Source organism: Hyperolius riggenbachi, chromosome 2 (genome assembly GCF_040937935.1).
Source record: "Hyperolius riggenbachi isolate aHypRig1 chromosome 2, aHypRig1.pri, whole genome shotgun sequence".
Classification (NCBI taxonomy): domain Eukaryota; kingdom Metazoa; phylum Chordata; class Amphibia; order Anura; family Hyperoliidae; genus Hyperolius; species Hyperolius riggenbachi.
Genome location: NC_090647.1, coordinates 251,816,913 through 251,841,665, shown reverse-complemented (window position 1 = coordinate 251,841,665; position 24,753 = coordinate 251,816,913). Strand labels below are relative to the sequence as shown.

The 24,753-nt window shown below is 44.8% G+C and overlaps 1 protein-coding gene across 2 annotated transcripts in view; it reads right to left on the bottom strand.

The window, feature by feature from the left end:
* The window catches only part of ZZEF1 (zinc finger ZZ-type and EF-hand domain containing 1), a 226,841-nt gene that overhangs the window by 50,039 nt on the left and 152,049 nt on the right, over positions 1 to 24,753 (bottom strand). For both annotated transcript variants that reach the window (XM_068268505.1, XM_068268506.1), the window contains one exon: positions 17,878 to 18,074. In XM_068268505.1, the coding sequence (XP_068124606.1) occupies positions 17,878 to 18,074 (197 nt within the window). The remainder of the gene's footprint in view (positions 1 to 17,877; positions 18,075 to 24,753) is intronic.

Sequence of the window (24,753 nt, the reverse complement as noted above, 5' to 3'; positions counted from 1 at the left end):
CCTTTGATGCTACAGGATTGTACTTAAAGTGGACCTGAACTCAGAACTCCTCTCTGCTCTAAAGGATACACAACAAAAACATTTTTTTGTTACAGCTGATGCAAATCCTAAAATAAATCTGCACACTTTCTACTACCTGATTCATGGAAGCAGACATATTGTTTACAGCATGAACTTTCAAATGGTTCAGGTCCACTTTAATCTGAGCGTAGGGACTGTACAATGTCACATTTCCACCAAATCCTCAACAGTGGACAAATGCAACTGTCAATGGATAAGTTTTTTGTTTAAGTACCCGTATAAGTATTCCTCAGCGCTGTTATCACGCCAATCCTGTAGTTCCAGCCTGCAGCCACCCAGTGCTCAACAAGGGTATACAGTGTCCACCACCACAGGACAAACAATATGCCAGGCTTAGTAGGATTTTGTAATAAGGGGTTAACATTTTATACCATAATTTACAAAGTTAAAACAAAAACAACTTACATTGTGGGTCCATGCACACTGGACCCAACTGCATACATATCGCTCATAAGGTATCTGCACTGAACCAAATCAAAGTGCACCTTAAAGAGAAACTCCAACCAAGAATTGAACTTTATCCCAATCAGTAGCTGATACCCCCTTTTACATGAGAAATATATTGCTTTTCACAAACAGACCATCAGGGGGCGCTGTATGACTGATTTTGTGCTGAAACCCCTCCCACAAGAAACTCTGGGACCGCGGTTCTTTTGGCAGTTTGTTACAATGTAACAAGGTTCACAGACAGGAATTAGCTGTTTACAGCTGTCTCTAACAGCCAAAACAGCTAGCAGCAGCTACATAACTTGCCCACAGTAAAAATGTCACCATGTAATAAATGTCAGAATGTAAATCGGGGAGAGGAAAGATTTTACAATGAGCAAACACTGATTAAATCATTTATACATAATTATTGTAAAAATGAAGCACTTTTTTATTACATTTTCACTGGAGTTCCTCTTTAACATATAAAGATGGTATGTTCAGAGATAGCCCGTCCCTCCTTCCCTACCAGGTTTCGGCTCTATGCCGTCATCAGGGGATATAAATATATATCCCCTGATGACGGCATAGAGCCGAAACCTGGTAGGGAAGGAGAGACGGGCTATCTCTGAACATACCATCAGTATGTATGCAGTTGGGTCCGGTGTGCATGGACCCACAATGTAAGTTGTTTTTGTTTTAACTTTGTAAATTATGGTATAAAATGTTAACCCCTTATTACAAAATCCTACGAAGCCTGGCATATAGTTTGTCCTGTGGTGGTGGACACTGTATACCCTTGTTGAGCACTGGGTGGCTGCAGGCTGGAATTACAGGATTGGGGTGATAACAGCGCTGAGGAATACTTATACAGTTGTTGCAGTTCTACTTTACATCGGAATTTACCTCTGGCAGCTATTTGATTACACCTATGTGAAGCGCTTGACTACTCTCCTTTTTACAACATTGTTTAAGTACCCCTGACCCAACTTAAAGAGAACCCGAGGTGGGTTTGAAGAATATTATCTGCATACAGAGGCTGGATCTGCCTATACAGCCCAGCCTCTGTTGCTATCCCAAACCCCCCTAAGGTCCCCCTGCACTCTGCAATCCCTCATAAATCACAGCCATGCTGCTGACAAATAGCTTTTGAGAGCTGGCTGTGTTTATCTCTATAGTGTCAGTCTGCTGCTCTCCCCGCCTCCTGCAGAACTCCAGTCCCCGCCTGCATCCCTTCCCTCCCTGCTGATTGGAGGGAAGGGACGGGGGCAGGGACCGGAGCTATGCAGGAGGCGGGGGAGCAGCTGAGACTGACACTACAGATGTAAACACAGCCGCACAGCATGGCTGTGATTTATGAGGGATTGCAGAGTGCAGGGGGACCTTAGTGGGGTTTGGGATAGCAACAGAGGCTGGGCTGTATAGGCAGATCCAGCCTCTGTATGCAGATAACATTCTTTAAACACACCTCGGGTTCTCTTTAAAATGTGTGAAATAAAGCAGACAGTGGAATAGATTACCTGTCACTGAATATCCTAGCATTTCTCATCGTTCTAGGGGAGCCCTGCAACACTAATTGGAACACAGTTCCCATTCATTGATTTAACCACTTGAGCCTATCTGGACGAATATGTTCGTCCAGATAGGCTGTGCTGCTGCCAGTGTGCGGTGCGCCGCCTGCCGTTAGCCCCCCGAACAATGAATGGGAATATAATTCCCATTCATCGATCTAAGTCCCCCGCAGAAAAACCGACAGTCTCTTATCAAAGTGACCGCGGTCTTTCTGCAAAAACAAAAAGTTCCCCGTCCTCATTCTAGTTCTTGGAAGCGTCATCATACGCTTCCAGGACTTTTTTTTTTTTACTGTGGCCATCTTGTGGCCAAACAGTAAACTACACCCACATGCATTTTTTAAGAAATAAATACATTAAATTATATTTAAAAGTTAGCGGTTTACTTCCCCACACCAAAAATTACCCCCCCCCCCAAAAAAAATACAATTAAAAAACAAACAAATATTTACCTAAGGGTCTGAACTTTTTAAATATGCCTGTCAAGAGAGTATGTTAATAATTTTTTAAATTATAGCCTTGTAAATAGTGATGCACGCAAGTTGAAAAAATGCACCTTTATTTCCAAATAAAATATCGGCGCCATAAATTGTGATAGGGACATAATTTAAACGGTGTAATAACCGGGAAAAATGGGCAAATAAAATACATAGGTTTTAATTACAGTAGCATGTATTAATTTAAAACTATAATGGCCAAAAACTGCGAAATAATGAATTTTTTCCATTTCTTTCTTAATCTTCCTGTTAAAATGGATTTAGAAAAAAGTAATTCTTAGCAAAATGTACCCTCCAAAGAAATCCTAATTAGTGGCGGAAAAAAGAAGATATAGATCATTTCAGTGTAATAAGTAGTGATAAAGGTATTGGCGAATGAATGGGAGGTGAAAGTTGCTCGGATGCATAAAGTTAACAGCCCTGTGAGCTGAAGTGGCTAAGTACCCGTGTGCATGACCACAGCAGTCTATGAGACGCCGCTGTCATTCACAAAACCCATCCACGCAGTGCTTCCTGTTTGCGTAGTAATACTATGCATACGGAAGACACCTGTGAGGACATCTTGTGGCCAAATAGTAAAATTACATCTTTTTTTTCCAATAGAGGACCTATTTTTACTTTTTAAATTAACCCCTGACCTCCCATACTCCCCAATAGTTAGCAATTTTTTTCTTTAAAAATCCCCGGCGATGACGTCAGAGAGACTACCAGGTCACTCTGTACTGCGCCTGCATGAGCGGCGCTGTCAATCACCGCCACATTTCCAAATTAAATATTGGCGCCATACATTGTACTAGGTATAGTGAACAGGAGGCACTCCTTCCTAAGTAAGTAGCGATGTGCCCAGGCAATCCGTTAACCAGACGGAGATAGTTCAGTAGAAGATGAAGCCAGCACGGAGGCGCATGCGCGGCGCGACCAAGATGGCCGCTTGAGACAGGAGCTCCGACACACCCTCCGCCTTCTGCAGCCGCTATCCGCTCCTGTACCCACCCTGCCGCGCGGCCCTCACCGGGAACGTTCCCCAGGCATCCCCCGCTCCAGATGTCTTCCAGAGCGACACCCAAATCAGCTCCAGCGAGCGGCGCCATGGACCGGTATGTCCGCACTGTGGGATCCCAAGATAGCGCCGACCTTCCGCTACACGCGGATCATCCATCCGCGTCACAGGCCAGTACAGACAGCGACTCTGCGCCCATTACAGCCTCCACTTTAGAGGCTACCCTCGAAAAGCACTACCGTGCCATGCATGAATCCCTACAGCACTTACTGCTCTCAGCCGTACAGGACCTTAAAACAGATATTGCAGGGCTGGGGAGTCGCACAAGTGCATTAGAGGACAGAGTGGACTCACTTGCCCAAAAACAGACAGACTTGGAAGAGGATCACCAGCTTGTCCTGTCAGACATTAAATTTCTCCGCTCAGCTCAGGAGGACACTGAGAACAGGGAGAGGAGGCAAAACCTAAGGATTAAAGGGGTATCGATGTCTGTAAAACCAGACCAAATAGTTCCATATCTCACAGAACTGTTCAAATCCATCATCCCTGACCTACCAGACGAAATGTGGCGACTAGACAGGGCGCATAGATCTTTGGGGGAGCGACAGCCGTCCCCACAAAGGCCCAAAGACATCATCACAAGACTTCACTACTATGAAGCCAAGGAGGCTGTTTTGCAAGCCCTCAGGAAATCGTCCCCGATCACCTTCAAAGGAGAAGAACTGCACATCTATAACGATTTATCCCTAATAACTTTGGCCAAACGAAGAGCATTTAAACCAATAACTCAGCTTCTTAGAGACGCACAAATCTCATACAAGTGGGGCTTCCCCTTCCCTCTTATAGTTGTCAGAAACGGCATGACCTTCTCAGTATCCGATATTGACAATGCTCCCATGTTCCTTAAAGAGGAGCTGTTAGGTATAAGGTCTCAGAGAAAATAAACACATATATCAGTAGCTAAAGATTGGCTGTACTTACATTACATATGCATTTCACTGTCCACGTTTGGATTTCACAGAATTTGTATATAGTATATGCAGAGATAGATGCTCCTGACAGCTCATGGCAGGCTCCATGTTTTTCTGTCAAATGTGTCGTCATGTCCTGCCTGCTTCCTGATCACAGATAAGCTCCTACTTGAACAACACAGTGTGCAGTGAATATTAATGAGCCATGTGGCTAGGAACAATAGCTGACTCCTGCAGAGTACTCTGCCCCGAGATTTATCAGTGCTACACAGCTAGACTGATTACAAGCTTCTGTAACGTCTCATTAGCAGCCGAGGGGAGGGCCCCAGAATGCTTTGCAGTTTAGCTGCGGCTTGCGTCTTTATGGGTCTATAACAGACTTGCTGATAAGCACACATCAAAGGTAACTGAAATTTTTATCTTCACTAATGGCTTTTGAGCTTCCTTCTAAACTGTTTAACACAGGAGAATAGAGGTTTAAATTAGCTTCTGCAGCCTGACAGTTACTCTTTAAGCAAATGGGCTTAAAGCCGCCACCTCTCAGCGTCACCCACCAACTCAGATCCCCGAACATCAGATCGCCCCCCCGGAAAGTTCGTCACATCTCGGACTGGACAAGAGCTCCGATCCGAAGCCTGACCTACCAATCAGAACCTGAAGGCATGGAAGCTCTCCCTACCTGAAACGAACATTTAGTCCTCTTTCTATGCCCATACACATAGGTTAAGTATACAGGATATAAGTAAGCTTTATATATCTGTTAGTTTACTCTAGTTACTACTGTTAAATATATGCTTTGCTCACCTACCCCTGTACTATGAACCCGGATGAGCACCTATCGCACTCCTCCCGGTTCTTAGCTCTCTCTACAATGAGGCTCCGGGCTCCTGCCTTACCATTTTGGTGCTCCAGCATGTACCTCCAGAGGCTCATCCCTGTGTCTCTTTGGCCATGTTTTGGCCCAGACACTCTTGGGATGGCCTACTTTGAGCATCCTAAGAAGGATGCTACTGTATGCAGCCTCCTTTCTTGCAGAGGCAATTTTTGTTACTGTATGTTTTTATTGTTTTTCTTACTTGTTTTGATCTTAAGCTATATGATGCGAGGCATACAATTGCTCCCCTCCCCATTCCTACCCCCGTGGGCGCAACGCTCAATTTTTACCCACTTCAACGCTCATTCTCTTTTCTTAGACCATGGTTAAACTTTTTACACTGAATGTGAAGGGCCTGAATAACCCCCAAAAAAGAATGTCCCTTTTAAGGGATCTCAAAAAAATGGAGGTAGACATAGCGATGCTCCAAGAAACACACCTTAGATCACTTGATTTGACCCGGCTCACAAATAAACACTATCCAATGGCCCACACAGCTTCAGGTTTGGTTAAACGAGCAGGAGTAGCCATCATATGTAAAGCATCTCTCCCCCTACAAATCACTAAATCCATACAGGATCCTAAGGGTCATTACCTGATTCTCCTAGGCAATCTAGCGGGAAAACCCATCACACTAGCAAACATATATGTCCCTAACACCCAACAGACTTCCTTCCTCTCCTCATTTCTCCTCAAACTACATAAAATCCGATCGGGTACATTAATCCTTGGAGGAGATTTTAATTTGGCATTTTCATCCTGCATGGATAGAAGCTCCCCTAACTCCCCCTTATCGAAAGCTACCCATGACCGCAACTCCCGTAAATTTAGAATCTTAATGAGGAAATACAACCTAATCGATCTCTGGAGGATAGCCAACCCCACCTCCATAAAATATACCTTCTACTCTCCCCCCCACGCATCTCACTCTCGCCTGGACTACTTTTTCTCTAACGCAACCCTCAAGCAGATATTAATCCAGCTGCCTGGTCTGACCACCACAGCGTTACTATCAATCTAGACTGGCTCCATAACCACCACAAACCCCCCCATTGGAGACTTAACGAGACACTGCTGCAAGACAAGACCCTTATTTCTAAAATTTCAGAGGAACTACAAACATTCTTTCAAATAAACACCAACACGGTCTCATCTTTAGGTATCCTATGGGAATCTCACAAGGCCTTTATTAGAGGTCTCTTTATAGCCGAGAGTTCCAGGCGTAAGAAATCCTCCTCCCAAAAACTGCTATCCCTTCAATCTTCCCTATCTAAAGCCCAATCTACCTATAAAACCAACCCAACACAAGATAATTATTCTCAGGTACAGCAACTTAAGCAACACATCCGGTCCCACCAATCTGACCAGCTCGAGAAAAGCCTTAGATGGACTAAACAACTTTTTTCGAAAGGGGGAATAAACCTCACACCATCCTAGCACGCAAACTCAACCCTAAACTATCACAACACTCGATATATTCTATGAAGGACTCAGAAGGTACCACTCACTATGATCCCCACAAAATAGCTCAAATTTTCAAGAAATACTATGAACAGTTATACAACCTACCAGATCATGGTGAGGATACCTCCTTTCTTTCCAGAATCAACACCTTTCTAGCCCCACTTGGCCTTCCCAAACTCACCGAACTCCAACGCACACAACTTAATTCCCCTATCACTACCTTGGAATTAGCCGAAGTCTTAAAGTCCTTCCCATCCTCCAAATCACCGGGTCCTGATGGATTCCCTTACTCCTACTATAAAAAATTCCAAAACATTTTACTCCCCCACCTATCTGCTTTAGCCACTAAAATAATGCAAGGTGACAGCCCACCCTCCTCGATGCTAGCCTCCCTCCTGACAGTAATCCCCAAAGAAGGAAAAGACCCCCAATTACCACAGAGCTATAGACCAATCTCATTGCTAAATTCCGATCTCAAAATCATTACCAAAGTCCTTGCCTCCCGCCTGAACCCTATACTCACCTCTTTAATCAACAACGATCAAGTGGGTTTCATTCTGGGCAGACAGGCGGGAGACAATACGAGAAAAGCTATAAACTTAATTTCTCTCATGAACAGGGGGGGAAGGCCTTCTCTGCTTCTAAGTTTGGATGCAGAGAAGGCCTTTGACCGCCTATCCTGGCCCTACTTATTCCAGGTCCTGAAACACCAGGGCTTTGACGGTCCATTTATAACACTTCTAAAATTTCTATACTCTAGCCCTACATCCACTCTAAAACTCCCGTTCTCCTCCCCTACTCCTTTTCACATTAAAAATGGCACTAGACAGGGCTGCCCTCTCTCTCCCCTTCTCTTCGCAATAAGTATAGAACCCTTAGCCTGCGCAATCCGAATCAATCAAGATATTCAAGGCATAAAACAGAAAGGGACTGAACACAAGATATCCCTCTTCGCAGATGACATATTGCTTACCCTTTCCTCCCCTCTAACGACCCTACCTGCCCTACATGCCACTATCTCATCATCCGAATCAATCTCTGGCTTTAAAATAAATAAAGACAAGACGGAAGCTCTCCCAATTAAAATCCCCCCTGATATGCTACTTTCCCTTAAATCACACTACTCATATAACTGGAAAACCCGAACTTTGAAATATCTGGGGATTCATCTTGCAACTACCTATGCTGACATCTACAGGAATAACTTTCCATCGCTTATCCAGAAGATCTTGCAGGATTTACACAAATGGACGTCTTACAAGATTTCCTGGATAGGCAGGATATATACACTAAAGATGAATGTCCTCCCACGGATATTATATCTCTTTGAGACCCTCCCAGTCCAAGTCCCTTCAATTCAACTATCCAAGCTACAATCAGCTTTCTCAGACTTTGTCTGGAACCATAAGCGTCCTAGAGTAGCCAAGTCGGTTCTCTTGACTCTAAGGGAACAAGGAGGCCTAAGTTTACCCTCCCTTAAGCACTACTATCAAGCAACCCACCTTCGACAACTGACTGAATGGTCAAATCTCAAGGTTTTCACTAAGTGGGCCCTGATTCAAGCAACAGATTTACAACCCCTCTCATTAGCCTCATTGATATGGACGGATTCCCCCTCCAAGAATCTCCCATCTAACCCTTCTCCCCACCATCACCTTTACCACACGCCTATGGAAATCTATAAGACCTACCAAAAACCTCAAATCACATCCCTCCCCCTTACTTCCCATACTAGGAAACCCCGCTTTTCTGCCCGGAACCTCACCTACTTTCATGGCTAGATGGTATTACATGGGCTACTCCAATCTGAAAGATTGGACTGATTTTGCCACAGGCAAGCTGTTAACCAAATCTAAGCTAGAAGAAAAAATAACACTAACACCCCAAACCTTAATGGAATTCCACCAAATTACCCACTTCTTAAATTCTTACACCCGCAAGACCCCTTCCTTACCCTCCAGCTCCCCTTTCGAGAGACTGTGTTCCCACCAAGGCCACCAAAAGGGTCTCATCTCCCAGATATACTCCCTTCTTCAGACTAACTCGGGATCTCTCTCACCTTCCCACTCTTATATGAAGAAATGGGAAGATGCTCTTAACATCCCCATAAGCATAGAGGACTGGGCGGATATCTGGGAGAATGCTAAACATACCTCTATGTGCGTACAGGTCAAAGAGAACATCTATAAGATCCTATTTAGATGGTATCTAACCCCAGAACTATTGTCTAAAATCTACCCCAACTCCTCTGACCTCTGTTGGAGAGGCTGTTCCCTCAAAGGCTCATTAGAACATATTTTTTGGTCCTGTCCACATATAACTCCCCTTTGGAAGGAACTCCAACACCTCATTCGGACCATAACAGGAATCGAGGTCCCATTTGACCCAGTAATCATGTTACTAGGTAAACCACCCCCTAAAGTAGGGAAATATACCTCAAGGCTAATTACTCATATTCTAACGGCCTGTAGACTTTCTATCGCCTCGGCTTGGAAAACTATGGCCCCCCCTACTATAACCGACATTAAAGCTAAGATAAATTGGACTAAGAGCATGGAACAGATGACAGCTTCCTTAAGAGACACAGAACCCAAGTTTCGAAAGATTTGGGACCCATGGATTCTCTCCAATCCGGACTCTATGCCCCCATAAAAGTCCTTGCTCTTACCCCAATTCACACCTCCTCTAGACCCTCTAGGCCTTATGAAACCACAACAATCCGAATTAGGCTCCTTCACATCCTCCTATAAGAAAAATCTCCCAATATCTGAGCGCTGCGCCCAACCCCTCCCTACCCCTTATCACTATCTTGACTATTGCCTCTAGGTAATTGATAATCTGCTATCTTACAGCATCATTCTCATGTTCTTCTCAAATGTGTTACTCTACCATGCCGCTCTACGGATATCACATTAAGCGGTCCTGAACTGGCCGCCTTCCCTCTGAACATTCCTACAGAAACATGGATCTTTTTTTTTCTCTTTCTCTCTTTTCGTCATCCACTCTTCCCATTTTCCATAATCCATGGGACTTAAGCTTCTTTCTTCTGCCTGCGGTACTCCATATAAGACTTGCCGCTAGAGACTATTGATGTGGATTGAAGATACTCCACTTTCTGCTAATCTCATATTCTTGTTATGTATGTTCCACTGACCAAAAACCACTGTACCGTATTTCCCAGATTGACATGCTTAATTGTGATGTTCTCCTTATTTTCTCTTAATAAAAATAAGTGTTACAAAAAAAGAAAAACAGAAAGAAGATGAAGCCAGCACCATCTATATATTCTATATGCTCTTTTATTGAATCATCAAAGATGTAGCCTGTCACACAGAGTGCGACGTTTCGGGAGACATCCCCTTTATCAAGCAAGTGACAGTCTGACATATTACCATGACATACAACATTTATATAAATCCACCAACATAACTACCAATCACAGGTCTGAATAATCAGACCAATCACAGGGCCTAATACTGCATGCGGACCTGATGGGGAACTTTTGTTAGCAGAAAAGGCCAATAAGGACACTGGACACTCACCCACACTCTGACAGGAGACATCACCGCCGCGTCTCGGCCCCATACGCGCCGGACGCCATTTGCGACAAAGCTCCGCCCACAGAAGGCGGGCCGAGCCTCTGCATTGGTGCGCGGCCGGGGACGGCATCACGCGGCTGGCCAAAGGAGTGGCCGGACGCGACTGAAGAGACGGCTGGAACGCATGAACTCCATGCTGCTATTCTCGGAGAGTACCTAAGAGTGGGACGTATTCCTAGAGGCATTAGATCTCATGTCAGCCCTATAATGTTCCCAACGGACCCTACATTTTGCCATACTTGGTCACTTATCTGGAACAAAGCGTCCTTTGACTCAATGGTCCTCACCATTAACCGGATACAGAGTGAACTACCCAAAATCACTAAACAGTTGGAGGAGAGGATATCTAAACTCCAAGAACTTACGGAAAAAGGACGAATTTGAGAAAATACAAACGGAATTGAATGATTTTCGTAAGACTACTATCAATCAAATTGAGACTATTAAAACGTCATAAATTTCAACGCGACGCTACAGATTATAGTTCAGGCTATGTATATGTCTGGCAACAGTCATATAAACGCCCACTACGCCCCAAACAACCTCCTAGACCACCACAAGGAGCACCCCATCCACGCAAGCCAGCGGAATATACACCATCTGGCAACGGTTCATCTGATTTTTTTGCCGGTCAGCACAGATGTGTCCAGCCAAGACGAAAGCGGCGTGGTGGACGCCACAGGTGGCATAAGGAGAGGCTCCGTCAGAAACAGAAGCCAAAGAAGTAGAGTGTAATAATATTGTGGTGAACATTTCATCCCTTATACTTTCTGCACCTCAGCATCGTGTACTTAATAAGGGACTGTACTTTGCCCCAACCCACTGGCCTGTCCGTTTACAATTGGATTTGGGACTTCAGAGATTCTATAGGGGCATCAAGTTAAAGCACTTCTTTAGCCTACCGCGTTTCATACCATCATCTAGCAATCATGATGATACTATACTTTCTTTGGGAGATACTACATTACGTACCAAAAGTACTTTCAACCCTCCATCTTGTTCTGCTATTGACAATTACATTGACAATGTATCTAAAGAGATAGAGAAACTCTTTAGGGAAGGCGATCCTGGGACATTTATTCAACATAACCTCTCTAGTGAAGAACGTCAAGCATTGAGTGAACTTGAACTTAATGACGCCGTTGTTATCAAACCGGCGGATAAAGGGGGAGCAGTGGTAGTGATGAATATTGAAGATTACATGGCGGAGGCATTACGCCAATTGAATGATCGTAACACCTACCAACCACTACCCTACGACTCCTTTCCGGAGATCCAGAAACAGATTCGAGAGATTTTAGATAAGGCCCTTGGAGCCAACATTATTGATGACCAATTGGTTAAATTTCTACTAATTGATCACCCCAGGACACCGCTTCTGTATCTGTGCCCAAAGATCCATAAGAATTTAGAACATTCCCCAGGTCGCCCTATAGTTTCAGGGATTGATTCAGTTCTATCTCCTTTAGCAAAATATCTTGATTACATCTTACGCCCATATGTTTTGTCACAAAAATCTTATCTTAGAGACACAACTATGTTCCTGGAGAGTATCTCATCACTTAATGAGATTCCTGAAGAAAGTCTCCTTGTTACTATGGATGTCGAGAGCCTCTACACCTCCATCCCTCATGATGGAGGTGTGGAGGCTGTCCATCATATGTTATTTATGGCTTCAGATTATTCTGACCCACAGGTCCAATTTTTGATTGACCTTCTCCGTATTGTTTTAAATTGCAACTATTTTGTGTTTAATAACCATTTCTTCCTACAGGTAAGTGGTACAGCTATGGGGTCGAACGTGGCCCCGTCCTACGCAAATATATACATGAATGTATACGAAGAAAGCTTTGTGTACACCAATTATATTTTTCAGAAATACGCCAAAATTTGGCTTAGATACATAGATGATATATTTTGCGTGTGGGCGGGGCCTCGTTCGACCCTTGATGAATTTGTTTCACCTTTGCACCAACAATGTGAGGCCATTCGCCTCACTATACATGCTGACACTAGAGGTGTTAGTTTTCTTGATACTTTTGTCACCCTTAAGGAAGGTCATTTATCCACTGATTTATTTGTGAAACCTACAGATCATAATTCTATTCTTTCTTTTGACAGTTTTCATCCAAGGAATACTAAATGTGCTATACCGAAAAGTCAATTTTTACGGATAGGCCGTATAGTGGATGATGGTGACGTGTTACAGTCCCGTTTAGATGAGATGACCCACAAATTCTTGGCACGTCAATATCCTGAGGATGTAGTGGCAAATGCACGCAGGGAGACGAGTGGACCCTCGGTACACCATAGAAGGGGTAAGGGTGTTAAGAACAGATTGCCATTTATTTCACAGTTTAATGTATGGAGCAATTCTATTAGCAAAATTCTTAAAAGACATTGGCATATTCTGTCCCACTCTTTTCCCTCCATTAATGAGTTTCAAAATCTGCCGTTATTCTCGTACAAACGAGCTCCCACTCTGCGGGACCGTTTGGTCCACGCAGAAATGAGGACCTTGGTTAGACCCCCTGAGCGATTCACTCATAGGGGGACATTCCCCTGTCTCAACTGCGTTCACTGCCACTCCATCATCAGGTCCCCTCACTTTGTTCACCCACACACAGGCAAACAGTACCTTATCAATGGATGTTATAATTGTGATTAACAATATGTGAGATATCTACTCAAATGTCTATGTGGACTTATTTATGTGGGTCAAACCACCTCCAAATTTAAAGTTAGATTGTCTGCCCATAAGTAAGCCATCCGCAATAAACTAATTGAACAGGCTGTTCCTTCACACTTCATGAAATTTGGACATAGTGTGAACCAACTTTGTTGCCAGATTGTAGAGGGCATTCCCCCTATGACTAGAGGGGGTAGTAGAATTAAGAAACGCTTATATAGAGAGGCGTTTTGGATCAGGACACTAGATTGCCTTGACCCGAGGGGCCTCAACAGAGAATATGACCTTGTACCTCTGCTGTGATTGACCACATGGTTCAACATTATGCTTTTGACTTTATTGTTAACATATTTTTTCTATCTATCTAATACCTGTTTTTCGGTCACAGCAGCGGTACTCTGTCCCTTTACCCTATTTTTAATCCTGGTTATCAGTTTGTTTCCTCTACGTAATAGCCCTAGTTCTTATGTCCATTTGTTATATTAGGTGGCTTTGCCATCTTTTCAAGATGTGTACAATTTACTATTTAACTTTGTGGCTAAATTGTTATCTTCATTATTCACCCTCCTTCTTACAGTTCTAGCCTCTTCTATACTCTGGCGGACCCTCGCCACGGCGTTTCTCCCCCTTGGCATCTGGTCGCCATAGTAGCGCGGCCGGGGCGGCGTCTAGGGGATGGTTGGATGCTTTGGCGGAGTACGCATGCTCTACCATCGCCATGCGTTCCAGCCGTCTCTTCAGTCGCGTCCGGCCACTCCTTTGGCTGGCCGCGTGATGCCGTCCCCGGCCGCGCACCAATGCGGAGGCTCGGCTCGCCTACGGTGGGCGGAGCTTTGTCGCAAATGGCGTCCGGCGCGTATGGGGCTGAGACGCGGCGGTGATGTCTCCTGTCAGAGTGTGGGTGAGTGTCCAGTGTCCTTATTGGCCTTTTCTGCTAACAAAAGTTCCCCATCAGGTCCGCATGCAGTATTAGGCCCTGTGATTGGTCTGATTATTCATACCTGTGATTGGTAGTTATGTTGGTGGATTCATATAAATGTTGTATGTCATGGTAATGTGTCAGACTGTCACTTGCTTGATAAAGGTGATGTCCCCCGAAACATCGCACTCTGTGTGACAGGCTACATCTTTGATGATTCAATAAAAGAGCATATAGAATATATAGATGGTGCCGGCTTCATCTTCTACTAAACATTGTACAAGGGAAACATTTTAAACGTTGCAATAACCGGGACCAATGGTCAAATACAATGTGTGGGTTTTAATTATGGTAGCATGTATTATTTTAAAACTATAATATGGCTGAAATCTGAAAAAAAATGAATTTTTTTCTATCTTTTCTTCTTTTTCCTGATAAAACACTTTTAGAATAAAATAATTCTTAGCAAAATGTATGCCCAAAGAAAGTCTAATTGGTGGCGAAAAAAAGAAGATATAGATTGTTTTGTTGTGATAAGTAGTAATAAAGTTATAGGCGAATGAATGGAAGGAACGCTGACAGGTTAAAATTGCTCTGGTCTTTTTAAGGGGAAAACCCCTTTGAGGTGAAGTGGTTAAAATTGATACCTCGTTCTGTTGTAGAATATGTTACAACTCTCCAGCCGAGTATCTTTTCAGACCTAAAGAACTTACTCTAAAGGAGTGATAAAGCATTTTCTAGATCAGAAAAGAATGTCCACATGAAGCTTGCTCATTTTTCTATAGATATGCCATGACCTAGATATATCAGAATCTTCACAAAATTATATTGCCCGCTGTTTCAAAAAACATTTTTTTTTTTTTTTTTTTATAATTTGCAAACGAGTATGAAAAGTGCAGTATTCACACATACTGTTAATATCTACACAATTCTTTAGCCTGAAGCAGAACACACGGTATTGTCCTATGTTACTAGATGTATGTGCACCTTAACATACGGTAAGTAGAACCCGATTGAACGATAAAAGAAAAGTGCTTGATCATTGCTTGACTGACAAAATGATCAGACATCAAATGGCCTTGAAAGTAAAAAAATAAATAAATAAGATTCAGATTTTTAGTGAACCGATTATCTGTCTATTAGATATTGACTACCACATGGATGCCTTTGCCTGTTTTTCTTCAACTGATAAAATAATGCAGCTATAGGTATATTATTCGCTGGTGTCTCTACCTGCTGACACAGTCCAGCCGGTGCTGACCCTACAGACCTGGTACACCACTTCTGGTCACAGAACACATGATCAGAAAGGAGGCAGCACACCACAGGGTAGGCAGTATATATTCAGGGTTTATGCCCAAACATGTAGTGTGATTTTTTTTTCCTCAAAAAAATTGCTTTGTGGCACAGCCTGTAATGTGCTGCCTCCTTTCTATATAGGTAGAAGGTATATGAGAGTAGGTATTGGCTTTTTTAATAAAGGCAAAACAAGTGTACTTTTATATCAAAAGAAAATGTTATACATTCAAGTCCCAATGAGCCCTAGAGATTCAAGTGTAAAGTCTGCTTTAGCACAAATGAGGCTGTAAGCAAATAAAAGACAAACCAAAGACACATTTTTACTGCTAAAAATAGTCTTCCATCTGTTTACTCCCATCCTGTTCTGAAGCTGTGGGCTAGAATTCTGATTTATTTATATTGTGCATGAGAGAAAAGTGACCAGAGCTGTTACAGCTGACAAAACAAAAGGACTGAAGGCAGTAGACATGGTTGTGTACTATTTAAGTGCATTAGCAAGGCATTTAAAGACTATTTAAGGGCCCGTTCACATTTGGTGCGATTACGGCTAATCGCAGAAGCGTTAGCGCTTTTTAAAGTGCTAGTGCAATACAAAGTTACAAACTTAATGGTAGTGATCTCACTGCTGTGATTGCTGCCGATCGCGGGTGATTCGCAATTAGCGGCAATCGCAAAACGTATTGCTTGCTGCATTTTTCAGCGATTTTGGAGCAATTGCGATACAGTGCTTTAACCTCCTTGCCGGTTATCCCGAACTCAGTTCCGGGTAACCTGCGCAGGAGGATTTCTCAGGCCCCGCTGGGCCGATTTGCATAATTTTTTTTGTTACAAGCAGCTAGCACTTTGTTCTGAACGGGATTTCCTGCTTACTCTGATCACCGGAAGGGATCGGAGTGGCTGCGGAGCTGCCGCTGCTCAGCGGCTATCATGTAGCGAGCCCTGGGCCAAAAAAAATAAAATATAAAAAAAAGTGAAGCGCTGCCTCCTTGCCGGGGTAATTAGACCGGCAAGGAGGTTAAAAGCACTGACTGCGATGGCTCAGAAATCGCAAGTGTACAGTTATTTTACTGCGCTAAACGTGGTAAAATCACCTGTGCAAGTTTTGTGATTGCTCCTGTGAATCGGCCCTCTGTGCCTATCAAGACATCAAGCCACATTTGTGGACCCTAATGTGAAGGTGGTGTTACAGACAATTAGGCTAGTAGCTTTGCCAGCAGAACACTAGTTAAAAATAATACGATTTTCTATGAAGAAGTTCACACGGATATTTGATCAGCATCACATCTGGCAGACATTTTGTCAGAATTGTCTATCACTAGGCGGGGTCTGTCAGTTGTTTTATAGGACATAAAAAAGCTAACGCGTATCAGGCAGTAGTGAGCCCTTAGTCAAAGCCTAGACCAGTGATGGCTAACCTTGACACTCCAGCTGTGGTGGAACTACAAGTCCCATGAGGCATTGCAATACTCTGACAGCTCTAAGCATAACTTGGGGAGGCAGAGGCATGATGGGATTTGTAGTTTTGTCACAGCTGGAGTGCCAAGGTTAGCCATCTCTGGCCTAGGCTATGGCTAAGGGCTCACTACTGCCTGACACCCATTAGCTTTTTATGATGTCTGACCTTTTTCAATAAGACATTTTATGCATTTGCCTTGTGAGTCAAGTGGTAGTTTTTGGAAGGATGATCATTCAAGTGTTGGCTGCTATGATCTGACTTCCAACCTCGGGTGCAGTGGTGGAGCGTTTTTTATGTAAATAGAATATTTTGCATCAGGTTAGCAGATGCTTGCTAGGTAGTGTCCAACTCAAACTTAAAGGACATCAGAGGTGAAAATAATCTGTAGAGAAAAAACATTGTATCCATCCTCCTCCTCCTAAAAATGACTTTTTTTTAGATATCCCACAGTTTTATTTTATATTTAAATCTAGTTTTTACTGTTTCATTGTCTCTGCTCCATGACACCTTCATTGAAGTATGCCAGAGCTCAAATCTATGACTTATTGACTATTTTTATCTCTTTCCTGCTCTCAGGACAGAGACTGACAGGAAAGCGTTTTATGGCTGTAATTACTTATCAATGACAGTTATGCTATAGTCTGACCCAGTCCGACCCGGTCCTGACCCAGACAGAAACTGTCACTTGCATACCTAATGTTTAACTCTTTCAGTGCAGAGAAAGATAAAAAGAAACACAGCCTAGTAATTTGTGTGCTTGGCACTGTATATACACATGTCTATCTCATGTCACCACAGTTGTCCTTTAACTGCAATGCAGGTCTGTTGGCAGCATATAGTATTTGGTTGAAGGGTACTTTTAGAGGACACACAAATATGTTTGGTTAAAACAAGTGCACATCACCAGCATTTTATATAGACTGTACAGTGCAGAAAAAGTCAACTGTAAACATTCCAACCGTTGAATCACATCTTAGGAAACTAGATAAGTTAAAACATCCACCTAGACATTGACAACAAATCAGTGGTACCTTTAGAGTTTTATATAATCCTTTGAGAGCCAGTGACAAGACCCATGTAGCCTCAACCGCCTCCGCACAATTATTGTCTAAGTTACGCTGCAGAAGTTGACGGGTGATGGAAGCAAAGTGGTACAGATATTTCTTAAGATGTGTCTGCTGGTCTTGACTTCTGCAGTCACTGTTTTGCATCAGCTGAAAGTCTTTCACTAGGAGGAAATGACATATCTGTTAAAATGCATGGAATGGGTTATAATATCTATTCCATGGTCTCTTAAATACATGCAAGATTAAAAGAAAAAACCTCCCATGCTGAATAATTTACTCAGTTTACTCTATTTTCTTTCAAGGGGAAAAACAATCAAATCTTTTTAGTTCAGGTCTGTAAATTGTATGGATTTTAAAACATTATTTTGGTTTGTGTGTCTTATTTTTAAAGGAGTAATCAGCCAAACAAAGCCTCCCCTCCCCCATCTACTTACCTGGGGCTTCCTCCAGCCCCTTGCCGCTAAACACGTCCCACGCCACAGCCGCCGGCCCAGAGTCCCCGCCAGTGCAGAGGCCGACCTCGGGGTCGTCCTTTACTGCGCAGGCGCCGCTGCCAATCAGGTCTACGCTGCAGGCGCAGTAGATCTAGGAGCGGAGCTGCGGGATGTGAAGTGTCGCCTGCAAGGGGCTGGGGGAAGCCCCAGGAAAGTAGATCAGGGGAGGCTTTTTTTGGCTGATAGCTCCTTTAAGTACATAACCAACCATGCTAAAGGGTTTCTAACAGACTATACATAGTGAATTGGTACAGGTGTTTAAAAAGAGTAAAAAAAAACATCCTACACCATGCAGCTAATAACTTGAGATGGTTGGAACCGCCCAATTCCTAGTTTAGTGAAATTACCTCGGTATAACTGAATTTCATAGTTTGATTTCAAATAGGCCAGACTTTCTGAATTGAAGTTTATATTTACTAACTACCCAAGCTAATTACAAAGCCCTCAAATATGGTATCATCACCAAAGCCCATATTAGAGCAATGGTGTTATAAAGATGGCTGCTATGCTCCCTTTGATCATGGCACCAAAGGTTAGGTTTACTATAGCTTTATGACAGTGGATGAGGAAAACTGCTGGCAGCTGTAATAAGTGTTTCTGCCTTTGCTTTTGGATAATTGTCTTTGTAAGGGTTTAGCTATACTGGAAGGTTATAAAACAAGCGTTCCCAGTCCAGAGGAGGTTGGTACAGTCACAATCTCATAGCACGGTTTAGGCTGCTTATATTTCTGGCTTTCAGAGCCAGTCAGAACGTGGTTTGGAAAATAAAAAGACATACAAGAATTGTAATACCCATATCTAAAAGCATTCTGAGCCCTTTTACAAGAAATAATGCATGCCACCACATTTTACTTGGCAACACACTGCAGTAAATGTTGCTATATGGTGTGCTGCAGTCTCCAACAAACGAAGCCTCTTTTGCCATACTGCGCTGCATAGCGGTGGTGAGAGCAGGCACAATAACGTATTATTAAATTATGAACAACATAGCAAAGATTTTTTGGGCGCATGTGAAAAACTACAAAAAATACTTTAATGATATAAATCCTCTAGATTATACAGATAACACCCCAAATGCACATATGACACAAACTAAATCCCATATATAAACAATCAGCTAAAAATAGCCAGCTTGCGTGCGTGGGCGCATCTGCGGGGCGGGGGGGGGGACAGACAACCTCTGCGCCTATAACTTTGGGAAATGTATATGGCGGCTGGAACTTTCAATGTTGCAAACTATGCCTGTTCCTGATGAGGCCTATATCGATCGGCGAAACATGTCGAACGACTAGGCATTCTCTCTAGCCTTCATCTGACACCCATGGGGACGGCCCTGGCTCATACCATCACATTGTAACATGTGGACATCACAGCCATGAACTTATCGCATATGGATGGGCAACTAAACATGCATGCATGCCCTGCTTTCGGCTTTGTGTCTTGGTCTGCAGCTGCACCACGCTTTTTCATGCTACGTGACTACATGTTACTTTATTGTGAAGTGGCTAATACATGCCATGAATGAACTTGCATAGTGATGTTAATGGAGCATGATCTTATCTGACCACATCAGATTCTGTGAATGAGGATTGCTGTGGATCTAGTCTGTGACCACTCATGCTATATACTAGAAGTATCCATCCACATGGTTGGCGGCCATCTTGTCTAAGCTGAAACAAAGGACACATGGCTAGCGGCCATCTTGATCGGCCATCTTTGCTGAAACTGAACAAAGGACATCTTACATATTGCTTGGATTTTAAACTTTGCTGAACTGAACAAAAGGAACTCTACAAGTTTGCCCACTAAAGGACATCTTTCCAGGAACTAAGTATTTTTTCTCCCTTCTTTTATTTTTCATACTGGCTATTACTGTTTTAATAATTGTTGATTTTAATAATTGTCTGTGTATATTAATTATTTATATTGCTTTCAATAAACCGACGCTATCGTCAGTTGTTGTTCTAGCTACCCTATTATTCAGCACACACAGAAATGATCCCAGGTCTCTGAAGAGACGCTACTATTGTTCGTTGTTGGCTAGACAGAATACAGCGTGTTTTAACCGTTTTTATTCGCAGGATCAGTCAGGCAGTCGGGTCCACTGGCCCATATCAGTGGTGGTGGCAGTTATACCCTGGAATTGTGTGTAAGTTGTAATTACCGTACCTCACAGGCTCCCTTCTGGTTTGTCTGCGGCAAATTCCCAACGGTTCCTGCGCATTGACTGCGACCAGAGTTCGCACGATCCGTGCGCTGGCACCGTTTGGAAGGCCATTTGCGGTCTGACCACTGAGGGCTCCTGTGGCAGTGTTAGGCAGCAGTTGGGACCTGTGTTGTGCTGAAAAGTATCTAAGATAGCGCTAGCGCTATCCAGAAACGAACTAATTCGTTGGTGTAGCTGGAAGGCAATATATTTTTTATATATACAGAGAGACTGTGTAGCCAGTACCCCTCCCCAAAAGTTTTATTTTATTTGGCATGGAAATGTCCAGGAACTACAAGAACATGTGCCTGTCAGACCTGCAAAATCTTTGCCAAGCGAGAGGCATTGACGTCGGCCGCAGGAAACAGGACCTGGTAACGGACTTGTTTCAATGGGATACCCAGCAACTGCGGGAGCTGGATGTGTCTGCTGAGGTAGACGCCGGCCCATCTGACCCAAGACAAGGGGAACCAGAGACTGAAGATTCTGCGCGTACAGAGGATGAGCATCCTGTGGGCCCTGTTGCAACAGTTACGCCAGAGACTGTCAGTGTGTGGACCCCAATCCCAGAGTTTCTGAAAGTACTCGCCCGGAACTGGCCAGTACTGGACTGTCCATGGGTGCTGACCCGGTAATGCAGCAGGCATTGCGAAAGCTGATGGAGACTGACCCGGACAAGTACATGCAGTATATGCAAGCACAGTTGGAGCGCCAATGCGCAGAACGCCACGCGGAGAGGGCTGCTACGGAACGGGAGCTCCAACGACAGCATGAGCTAAACTTGGCAAAAGTGCAACAGGCCAGTCTGAGTTCACCGCCCAGCCTCCCTGCTGAAGGAGCTGCACCACCCGTAAGTGCAAAATTTTAATTTGCTAATATTGAAAAAGACACAGACATTGACTTGTTTTTGCGATCTTTTGAAAAAGCATGCCGTCAGTATCGTCTGTCCCAAGACCAGTGGGCCAGACATCTGACACCTTTGCTGCGCTACAAAGCGCTTGATGCTTTCGCAGAATTGCCTGCGGAGAAAGATAATGATTATGCCGTTATAAGAGACGCTATCATTACTAAGTACCAGCTGACGCCAGAAGCCTATCGCAAAAAGTTCAGGGCCTGGCAGAAAAAGTCTTCTGATTCGTACCGAGATGTGGTCAGCAGCTTGCTCACCACACTCCGCCAGTGGACTCTAGGCCTCACCAAAGGGTCTTATGGTGTCCTGGAGGACTTGATAGTCCTGGAACAATTTCTGAACATTTGCCCTGCTGATGTACGACAGTTTGTGCTAGAGCCCAAGCCGGTGTCAGCAACTGTCGCTGCAGACCTCGCTGAGACTTTTGCGACTACCCGGGTGCCTGATGCACGCAGAACTGTCCCATCCAGCTGGAGAGGAGGTCAGCCCAATACCCCGGCAGACTCGCCTGCCCCTGTGAGCCGTCAGCCACAGAGGCCACCCAGCACAGCTGCTGCACCCAGGCCTGCAGCCCCTGGAGAGGTCACCTGTCACTACTGCCGCCAGACACATGAAATTCGACTGTCCGGAGCGGAGACAGACACCACCAGCACCTGCAGCACCTGTATCCCCTGTACCTCACCCACAGCAGAGGCAACCCGCCAGCGAACCACAGCCTGGATCCTCGGATTTTGTTCTGTTTGCAGAGAATTCCGCGACCGAACCGACCAGCAGCAACTTGTTAGAGTGAACGGCAAAGTTGTCACCGGATTCCGAGACACTGGAGCTGACATCACGTTAGTTCACTCACACCTTGTGCCAAAGGAGAGCATCAGCTCCAGCCGATCCCTTGCCCTTACTGGAGTAGAGGGCACCCTTTTTCACATAGCCCACGCGAGAGTGAAGATGGATTGGGGGGTGGGAATCCAAGAAAGGGTTGTTGGGGTTATGAAGGATCTCCCAGTCCCTGTGTTGCTGGGGACTGATTTGGGCAAGCTTGTGTCCTACTAGGAACCTGCCACGACCACCTTGTTGCTCACGGAAGGAGACGGACTCTCCACCCACCACCAGGTACTTTATACACTTGGGGGAGCACCAGGGGGAGGTGGGTTGAATGTGCCCAGTTCAAGAGTATCCGGTTCAATAGTGCCTGCTTCAAAGGCACCTGAGTTTGATGTACAGACTGTCTGTTGTGATGATGATGTAACTGTACCTGAGTTTACTGTACAACCTGTCTGTAATGAAAATGTGTCTATACCTGTCAATGTCATTAATGCATGCAACGATGATTTGAGTAATGCCCGTCTGTGCCCTTCTGAAGGTGTACCTGTGCTTGCAGTACCGCGCAGCTGTACTGCTCAGAACCCGAGCTCAGAACAGGTGGAGGGGATTCCGGCCTCCTCCCCCTCCTCTGACCGCAGGGATGAGACCTTTCAGCCGCTGGCCTCGTGTGACATGAGCAAGTTGGCTGAAACTGACAGCATCCTCACAGCAGCACTACAAAGCGACCCAAGCCTGGAGGTGCTCAGGCAGCAAGCCTCTGAGTCCCTCGCAGACGGGGCCGCTTTCAAGGTGTACTGGGAAGGTGGGAGACTGTACAGCGAGTCTGTACAGCCCCCTACCGGTGGATCACATGCGAATACCAAATGGCGTGTGGTCCCTAGTGCGTTTAGGGGACATGTGCTGAAATCCGCACATGCTAATACTCTGACAGGGCACTCAGGTGTCCGCAAGACACTTGCCTGTGTTCGGAAACAGTTTTATTGGCCCGGGATGAACAGGGATGTAGCCAAATACAGCAAAGCATGTGCCGTCTGTCAGGAGCCGGGGAGGTCCAGGGATCCTTGCGGGGTTCCCTTAGGTCCACAGCCGCTTCGCAGGGAACCCCTGCGTGGGCTGGCTGCTGACCTACCCAAACCACTGCCCATTGTCAGCAGTCTTGGCAGACGCCCCATCCGAACGCAGGGGCGCAAACGCCCTGGCCGGAACGGTCCATGTCGGGTCAAGCCTGAGGGTAGCGGACCGCGACCTGCCCAGGGGAACCAAGCCGCCGGCTCCAACGGGTTTTCCCGAGACCCGTCAGCCAGGTTGGCCGACACGAAGCAGGCAGTCGACACCAGAACGCCAACGGGGAACTAGACCAGATATCGCAGGTTAGCGGCAACGACACACATCTTGCTGATGCAGGTCTATCTGCCTTCTCCCCAGGGGGTGCTGTCACGGAACAGCCGTGAGAAACGCGGGCGAATTGGAAGGGGCCACGCAGTTCAATTTCTGATCGCTGTCTGGCTAAATTGGTGCAGCCATTAAAGGAATCAGAAATTGAAATTCCTGGTTTTTTAAAAGTACAAGTTTTTCTCCTCTGCCCTGACGTAGATGCAGGATGTCTTTTGATGTGTTAATTAGCTTAGAATGTTTATCTTTCATTACCTCTCTAGTCACCAGCTCGGGACTCTATTCACAGAAGGCTTCCCTCCCCAGCAGGGGGCTACTCCAAACTTACGTTCCCCCCAGACTTCTTGGCACCGATGAATGGCCAATCTGAAAGCCTGGGTGGTATGATTTGCTGTCGGCATACGAAAACCGAATATCGCACAGCTATGAAATTCATATATAGTCTTATTCGGTAAAATCTGGCCATCGTGCTGATATGAAATTCATTGTGATGGCCCGTTCGGTTAAGGAGTTATGGACCCCTCGGTAACCATACGCCCTAACACCCGCATCCAAGGTATCATAGTAATCGGTAGGTTCTGGGGATCGAGAATACGTAATTATTATTTGTGTGCCGGCCGCGTAGCTCTGTCTAGAGAAATGTCAGGGTTATGGGGCTTGTGGAAGCCCCTGCCCAGATGTGATTACCATAGTCCGGCCCGGGGACCGACTCCGGAAGCCCGCCTCTGAAAGCAGCTCCATTAAAAGTACATGAGCTGCCCGGGCTAGGCAGTCCTCCAAATTCCACCTTCCTGAGAGCACATTGCCAGCCAGAGGACACATGGTTGGCGGCCATCTTGTCTAAGCTGAAACAAAGGACACATGGCTAGCGGCCATCTTGATCGGCCATCTTTGCTGAAACTGAACAAAGGATATCTTCCATATTGCTTGGACTTTAAACTTTGCTGAACTGAACAAAAGGAACTCTACAAGTTTGCCCACTAAAGGACATCTTTCCAGGAACTAAGTATTTTTTC